At 38.5% G+C, this 9,056-nt stretch overlaps 1 protein-coding gene across 1 annotated transcript; it reads left to right on the forward strand.

Moving 5' to 3' along the window:
• Nucleotides 1-1,348: 1,348 nt before the first annotated feature.
• On the forward strand, nt 1,349-2,320 carry LOC141903856 (S-methylmethionine--homocysteine S-methyltransferase BHMT2-like). Its single transcript, XM_074792205.1, has 5 exons — nt 1,349-1,383; nt 1,509-1,697; nt 1,768-1,898; nt 1,986-2,083; nt 2,180-2,320. Exons 1-5 carry the CDS (start codon nt 1,371-1,373, stop codon nt 2,271-2,273), a joined length of 525 nt encoding a protein of 174 aa, XP_074648306.1. The 5' UTR covers nt 1,349-1,370; the 3' UTR covers nt 2,274-2,320.
• Nucleotides 2,321-9,056: the final 6,736 nt, after the last annotated feature.

The following is a 9,056-nucleotide window of genomic DNA, read 5'->3' on the forward strand; positions in this document are numbered from 1 at the left end:
TTGAAGTGAGTCATGTGTGTGAACGAAAAAGTTGCTCGATTTTCCTCGACACAACTCTAGTCTCGACTAGTTGAGAGAAATAGAACATGTTCTATTTCTCTCAACTCAGTCGAGGAGTTGAGAGAAATCTAACCAATCAACATGCAGTATATTCGCGCGCATTTTAATAGTCTTCCTTTCTGGTAAGAGAGGGCAATATATTTCTACAATTTCTACAATAAAAGAATAAACCTTTAAAATCTCATCAATCGCATGTCTATCAGATAATTGATATATGAGACTCATGAATTCTCTTTAAAATTTCTGGAGTCAGGCGGTACCAGGATCCCCTAACACCGGGCATGATATATCCATATGGATGCTGGATAGGCCAAAGTCGTTTTATCACAATTATCTTTTTGATTTCTACTTAAATTGCAATTTCTTGTTCATCCTTCTATGCCTTCTATGCACTGCTGCATCTACGCCCAGCTGGAGTTGTGTGAATTAAGCTGTGTGTGTGAACACACATTTTGACACAACTTTGTTTATTTATCTAACCGGGTCAGAAGTTGAGAAATCGAGAAGTTGAGACAACTTCTCAATTTTCTCTTCAAAAAGTTGTGTGTGTGAACCCAGCATAAGGGGTACTGATTTTGCACTATTGCTAGCTACGGCTCTTAAAAAAATCTTTGGAAGTGCAAACGGGCTTCAGTATTTTTTTTGGCGATTGGGGGTCCAATCGTCTGGAAAGGGGGATGGTATTGGAGTAATAAATTACCTATTTAGACAGTGGGAAATAAGCCGGAGTTCAAGGCAGTAGTTGCGGTTAGCAGGCGACCTACGTGAATACTTACGTCACACATAAGAGAGAAGCATAGAAGATAGGTGAGAGTGACGTGGGTGTCTACGTGGGAAAGCTTGTTATAGCAGCAGCCTTGAGCTCTGGAAAGTTGAGTTATAAATTTAGCGCTCGTGACGTATAACACACGTAGAAATGATTTACATGGCCAGTAGGACTGTAGTAATAGAATAAGACGTCTCTGGCGATGAGGCCAAGCGGTGTGGAAATATACGTCACGAGCGAAGGAAGAATAAGTATAAAAAGGGAGGGTTTTAATGCAGTGGGGTCGAAAGCTTGGTCGGTAGAGCTGGGTCGGTTGAGCTAGTGGTTAGAACTAGAGGGGACGTGCTAGGAAGATTGTAAGAAGAGAGTATAAGAATAAAGATCTGGATCGATAGAAGAAGCTAGTTGTAGTTAATTTATGAGAAGAACCCCATGGAACTACGCTGGTGAAACGCAAACAACGCAGGTGGTCAACACACGTCACCCGGACACTGGGAAAGAGGACCCCCACAACAGAATCAGTGCAGGAGAATGTGCAGTTAGAATGGCTAAACGAGGTGTAATATCATTCCTTCACTCAATGGTTACATCCCTCCTGATATGTGTTATTTTTCAAACATGTTTCAATGTCGTGCAAAGTTTATTAAATCATAATCGTAGGTGTTTGTTTCCAATCACCCAGGGGCCGATATTGTGGGTTTAAATTGCCAGTTTGATTATAACGCGCAACTGAAAACGATGAAATTGATGAAAGATGCCCTGAATGAAGCTGGTTTATCTCCATTTCTGATGATGCAGCCAATCGGATTCCTTTCTCCTGAAACTGAGTATCTAGTTGAAGGATATTCTCAACTACCCGAGTACTTGTTAGGTGAGCTGAAATAACAATAGGATCGTCTCGATATTGAAATAAGTAATATTTAGATGCTTTTCATTTTCAGCGATGGAACCACGCATTCTTACTCGTTGGGAATGTAGAGACTATGCCCGTAAAGTTTATGAACTTGGAGTGAGGTACATCGGAGGATGTTGCGGATTCGAGAGTTATCATATTCGTGAAATGGCCGAAGAGGTTTGTACACGAAATGTTGCATTGCATTTCGATATCCAAATCACATTGGGAAATCCATTCGCATGATAATTCCCATTATAATTACAGTTGTCCGAGGAACGAGGATTCAGACCACCCGGAAAAGATCATAATTTACCATTCGCGGCTGGATATGGACAGAGTGTATATGAACATGATCGTCAAAAGTAAACCGATAGCCGGATAATCCTGACGTTTTTATACCAGTATCCATATTGCGCGGAAGCGTCTCTTTATATATCATGCTCTTATATTTATTGCAGACACGGTAGAGATTATTGGATGAATCTAATCCCTAAAACCGGTCGTCCAAACAGCGCTGCTTACAACTCAGAAAAGGAACTCATTCATTTGTAACAACAAACCCATTACGTTTTTTGTATCGATTGTGTGATTATAGTATAATTGGTCCATTTGTAATCATGTAACATTTTTGTTTTTTCTTTCAATTTCTTTATCCTGTGAGTATCTTTCTTCTTAGTATGAACTGACACGATGAATAACTAAATTAATGTACAACCTATGCCTTCATCTCCCAAATAACGATAGTGATCGCGCGAACGCCTAGTTTTCCCGATGATAACTTTTTCCTTCTCTGATAGGGATATTTGGGGAAAGTTCATTACATTCAGAAAAGGCCTGATGATTAAGAGTCGAAACGATAGGTACAATGAAACTAGTCCCATCAGTATCACTTTGGTGATCTGGTTTAATATCTGAGTATGCCGAACTAAGCCATCAACTGTCCTCATGTGTTGTCAAAAGTTGAAGATTCTCAATGCCGTCCTGGTCCAAATACTTACGTATGTAATCATTGGCAGGATCCCTCGCAATTTAGAGAATGAAATTAAACTAAGTTAATATTAAACAGCTATACTTCGTGACGGAAATTCAGTTCTTTGTCTGGCCAGCTAATTATTGATATAGATTTGGTGGAATTATCCTCAGGCTTCATTCAAAATCTCCCATTTACTTTTATTGGTTGGTCTAGTCAATTTTGGTATAGGATATCGACCCACTAACTCCCTTACCCGTAATGCTTCCCTTGAAAAAACCTTTCCCGTGCATTGGACACCGTCTGGAACAACTGGGAACTCGTTTCATCTGCCCACCGGTTTCCGGGGCACTGCAAACTGCGAACCGTCAATGAAATCAATACATCACTACATTCATTTTATGCCGACTAGAATTATCTATTTGCATTTATAAACAAATGATTGACACAAATTTGAATCGTATAGAACAAGGAAACCCGAAACCTAGAACTGAATTAGAATTAGAACATAGATCTTCTAGTATGATAGAATGTTGCTCGAATTATCCATCATTTCCGTGGCATTTTCTAGTTTTCTAGTTTCTCATTTGTTTCAAGCCTGTTCTCGAAGATCTAAAATTATTTCTTAGATCTTTCACATTGTTTCTTGCGAAATCATTAGTCAGCGAGCTGCCCTTTCTAGAATTGAAGACCCTCGGCGAAGAGTCACCTTGTCGACCTGGTAGGTGCTTGATATCGCGTTTGACGATAGACTTGCAATTCAATTTGCTCAGTGGTCCCGATATGGCCTTGCCGTAACACTCGAAAGGACGAGATGATGCCTGCCAATCAAACAAACACAATTGAAAATGCTTTTTCTTTGGTGAACCTTTCAAATACAACACTGATAATCACTATTATAAGAATACTAAGAGGTTATAAATAATTGCGACTTTTTCCAGTCTTGAATTGCGTAAAAACCCACAATATAGATCCAAAACAACAGCTACTATTTTATTCTAACGTTTGGGGTGGGATACTTCAACCCATATTCAGAGATTTGTTTCAGATACCGAGAGTTATTTCTGTTAATTCGTCTTTCCATGAGGAATATCAACTGCACATAGGACCAATGAGGTTTGTAGACTTTAGGTTCATAAGTTAAGCTACGATGGATTATTGGATCATTATTGACGAAATGCTTCGACGATTAACAAACGGCGTTTCCTCACCATGGACATATATTTACCTTGCTACGTGTACTTTCATATATGGCATCGGTTGAAACCCAGAAAACCGCCACAAAAATCACCAAAAAACTTATCAATTTCATGTTGTTTCCAAAAACTGCAATCAAATCATTGAAATAGAGACTGGTTCCCGGCTATGCCAGAACCAGAGACTGGTTCCCGACTTTGCCAGAACATGGATATTTTGCGTAAATGATCTTACCTGTATGATGTGTGTTGAGATTTAACGTGCTGTTGAAGCGACCGACGAATGTTTCATTTTGTCGATTAAATCTTGCGAGTTTTGTACATACATTGGGCTGAATAATATTTAAACAGAAGTTGCTGAACGGCCTCGGAATTAGCACTTCACTGTACTATAGATTTGATTCCAACTATTTACAGGATCGATTCGATTATTTTTGCCATGTTTAATCTGTGTGATTTGTTTACAGTCGTTGCTGGAAATTTAAAGTACGATGGAGGTTGTACATTTTTCATCCACACAATGAAATAAAATCCTGTAAAAGACTTAATATGAACTGTAGATTCAAATATTAACCAAACTTCGCCCGGTTCCACAATTCCACAGAAGAGTCGACTTGACGAAAATGAATCCATTTTAACCCTTGAATCAAATTCAACCGAACTTTGTCCAGGACTGTGGAATTAGACCCTAGATAAGCAAGTCCAGAAGTGTTGAACTGGGTCCGAAGCTGCCGAAGTATGCCCAGCACACTTAGATCTTGATTCACAACTTTCTGAATAAGTATAGGTCCAGAAGTTTGGAACTGTGTCCACAATTCAAGAAGTAGGACCAGGACTGTGTAACAAGGTCCACACACTGTAATGTAGGTCCAGAAGTTTTGAACTGGGTCCACAACTGTAGAATTAGATCCAGAAGTTTTGACTGGGTCCATAACTGTAGATGTAGATCCAGAAATTTTGAACTGGGTCCATAACTGTAGATATATGACCCGAACTGAGGAATTAGCTCTGCAACTATAGAATTAGGTCCACAATGTGGAACTGGTTCTTCAACTGTATAAGCAGGTCCAAAACTGTGGAACTGGATCCAAAACTGTAGGAGTAGGTCCAGAACTGGGACTGGATCCACAAGTGAAGTAGGCCCAGAACTGTGGAACTGGGTTCACAACTGTAAAGGTACGTCTACAACTGTGGAACTGGGACCACAACTATGGACGTAGGTCTCAGAACAGGGTAACTAGGTCTACAATTGCAAGTTCCATGCAGAACTATGGAACTTGGTCAACAACTGCGGAAATGGACCCAGAACTATGGAGCGGTATACTGTGGAACTGGATCTAGTTTTATGGAACTTGGTCAAGGAATGCGGAACTATGTGACTGCAGAATTGGGTCTCAACCTGAAAAAGTTTTGAATTAAAAAGCTATTCGATATTGTGCATTTTCTGTATTCGCAGTTAAATCGACGAGAACTTGCTCAATTTGGTGAAAAAACTAATTACGCCAATTGTTGAGACAACTGGTGTTGAGACAAAATTATATTTCAATAACGCTGATATTTGAGTTCATACAGGTCACTTGTCCCTAACGCTAACGCAGTGTATATCCCATGAACAAACAAACGGCCATTCAGACTAAACGACACGTTGTATTGCAAGATCATATCGTTAATCTTTTCATTCTTTTCATTCGAACAAAATGTTTTCGTGGGGACGACACTTTTTTCGTTCTAACGAAATATGTTTTAATAGGAGGCATTCCGCCTGACCCCTTACTCCATGGAGGGGGTCAAACAGATTATAGAAGAGATCAGTGCCATTTGTCAGTAAAAGACCAATTCCGTGACAACCTAATATCCATTTATCCTCCTAATATATGTTACTAACCCTTTATGTATAGAAAGTAGCAGAATAATTGTATGATTCTCATTTCGTCATATTTAATAAGTTGGTTATAACAGAATGTTACCTGAACCCAGCATCAACTACTAGTGGGTCGATTACGAATTTGGAATTATAGTATTAAGTTTAACACCCCAATCAGGAATACCCCTCGAAAATCACATGACCATAGCCCTTAACGTTCATACATGTATCATTCGAGTCAAAAATTGTAGCATTCCTCATTGTAAGAATAAAAATCCCCCCGCCTACTGGAGTAAGGGGGTTGGCAATCTCCATGAGTTGCCTGGGGGTTGTTATTCTGGGGCAATTTGAAGGTGAGGTGTTATTTTTGGGGCTCATTTTGCGAAGGGTTATTGTCTGAGGGGTAATTTTGCGAAGGCTTTTTAGAAGGCTTGGGGGTAAGAACACTTGAGTTGGGGCTAATATCGCTTTGAGCGTTATGTTAGGATTTGAATAAGATCTACTAATTCGCTAATCACACACATGATTATAACTAGTTACGAGCTTCCCGCTATCCGTGCAACGGTGGAGTGTCTGTGCCTTAATTAGGAGTGCGAGTAATGGGCAAGACACCCCAAACCTCTTCTACTGATCCTAACCCACAGTGTTTAGTTAGAAACACAGTGTTTAGTTTGTTACAATATTTTCCACCATGTCACACATTTTGGTTTCCACGAAAAAATTATTTAGTTTCTACGTCGCAAAACATTTCGATCGGACAAAAGTTAAAAAAAAACCACAACCAAACCCGACATAAACCGCAATCTTTAAAATCAACTTCATTTCACCTTGAAAAATTGCATTATACAATCGCCTTTCCGCATTTTTAAATACAAATTTTGTGATTCAGAAAATATAGACTATTTTTACTGATCGAGCGCAATCAGGAACAAGGTCGAATTCTACACCAGCTATCGGGGTCATAGTATAATCGAAAACATGTGTAATAAGTGCGGCCTTGCAATACAATAAGTTTGAATGGTCGTGTGTTTGATGATACTCTGTCTGTTCGGGTTACGGACAAGTTATTATTATTTTTTTTCATTTTTATTATTCTTTATTTTGTGAACTGTGTAAATTCAAATTTCAGCGTCAGAAGATTATTTCGTCTTAACACCGTCCGCGGCGTAGTCAGACGGTACCCCTAGACTGTCATACAGTTAAAAATTCTTTACATTTTCTCAAGTTAAAAATTTTTATCATGCAGATTCTTTCGGGCAAATCAAAATGTCGCAGAAACTTTTACACACGACTTGGATGATTCCTATGGAGGGTATCTGATCAAAGCCATCATCTACGAATTATCAATAGTCGGTTTGAATAGAACCTAACTCGTGATCAATACAATCAATGATTTTATTGATATTTACGACTGTTAAAACGTTTGGCGTAATTAGTTTTTTCGCCGATTTTCCCCAAATTGAATTGAACAAGATCGCGTAAATTTCAACTGCATATACAGAATACACACGATATAGAATAGATTCTTATGTCAAAACTTCGAACTTTTCCAAGAGAGCCAATCCCACAGTTTTTCACAGTTTTCAGTTCGATACTGCTGGGCCAAGTTCCATAAAACTAGATCCATTTCCTCAGTTTTGGATCCATTTCCACAGTTTTGGACCAAGTTCTGAAAACTTTCTTAGTACAGTTGTCCCGGTTCCACAGTCTTGGTGTAGACCTAATTTTTGGAACGAGTTCCACAGGAATGCACCTTCCTTACTTGTCGACCTAGTTCCGTACTGGGCCCATTCTACGGTTTTGGATCCAGTTCCACAGTTTTGGACATGTTTCTACAGTTGTAGAGCAAGTTCCACAATTCTGGACCTACTTTCTTCAGTTGTCGACGCAGTTCCATTGTTCTGTACCTACTTTTACAGTTGTGTACCAAGTTCCACACTTCATGACCTACTTCTACAGTTGTTGATCCAGATACACCGTGTTTTGGACCTATATTTTATTCTACAGTTTTTCACACTTCAGGACTTGCTTACTTAGGAACCAGTTCCACAGCCCTGAACAAAGTTCTTAAGTTTGGTTTTACTTGAGTCAAGAGTTGAAATGAGTTCATTTTCAATTACTAGATTTACTGTGGAATTGTGGAACTGTGGAACCGGATGCAATTTGGTTAATATTTGAATATACAGTTCATAAACAAGCCTTTTACAAGATTTTATTCATGTGAGGATGAAAAATGTAAAACCTCCATCGTCCTTCAAATTCCCAGCAATATACAGTAGAAAAACAGGGGCAGACAGATTAAACAAAGCAAAAATAATCGAATCTATCCTGTAAATAGTTGGAATTGAATCTACTCAGTGGGATATATAATGTGAAATCGTTCAGCAACTTCTGATCAAATATTATTCATCCCAAAATATGTATAAAACTGGCAGAATTCAATCGACAAAATGAGACATTCGTCAGTCACTTCAACAGCACGTTAAATCTCAACACACATCATACAGGTAATATCTGTAGTTCTGAAACAGCCGGGGACCAGTCTCCAGTTCTGACACTGCCGGACACCAGTCTCTATTTCTATGATCTGATTGCAGTTTTCCAGAGACAACATGAAATTGATCAGTTTTTTGTTAGTTTTTCTGGCGGTTTTCTGGGTTTCAACCGATGCCATTGATGAAAGTACATGTAGCGAGGAAAATAAATATCTGCCTATAAAGAGGAAACGCTTTATCGTCAAAGCGTTTCTTCAATCGTATGTCATATGAAGAGTTAATCCATCGCAGCTACATTCATGAACCTAAAGTCTGCAAACATCCTTGGTCCAACGTGCAGTTGATATTCCTCATGGAAAGTCGAATTAACGGAAATACCTCTCAGTATCTGAAACAAATCTCTGAAGATGGGTTTAAGTATTCAACCCGAAACGTTAGAATCAAATAATAACTGTTGTTTAAGATCTATATTGTTACGCATCTATATTTTACGCAATTATATTCAAGACTGGAAATAGTGCCAATTATTTATAACATGTTAGTATTCTTATAATCATGATTTACACTGTTGTAACTTTATCGATTTCGCAAGAAACAATGTGAAAGATCAAAGAAAAAATTTGAAATCTTTGATAACAGCCTTGAAACAACTGGGAAACTAGAAAACCAGAAAATGCCATGGAAATGATGGATAATTCGAGCAACATTCTATCATACTAGAAAATTTATGTTCTAATTCTATAGGTTTCGCGTTTCCTTGTTCTATACGATTACAATTTGTGTCAATGTTTGAAAATGCGAAAAAATAAT

This window comes from Tubulanus polymorphus, chromosome 4 (assembly GCF_964204645.1).
Source record: "Tubulanus polymorphus chromosome 4, tnTubPoly1.2, whole genome shotgun sequence".
NCBI lineage: Eukaryota > Metazoa > Nemertea > Palaeonemertea > Tubulaniformes > Tubulanidae > Tubulanus > Tubulanus polymorphus.

Excerpts from the sequence above, each read along its gene's own strand:
- LOC141903856 (XM_074792205.1), top strand. Across the intron at positions 1,899-1,985 it reads TTCGTGAAATGGCCGAAGAG|TTGTCCGAGGAACGAGGATT; the intron begins GTTTGTACACGA and ends TTATAATTACAG. Across the intron at positions 2,084-2,179 it reads TATGAACATGATCGTCAAAA|ACACGGTAGAGATTATTGGA; the intron begins GTAAACCGATAG and ends TATTTATTGCAG.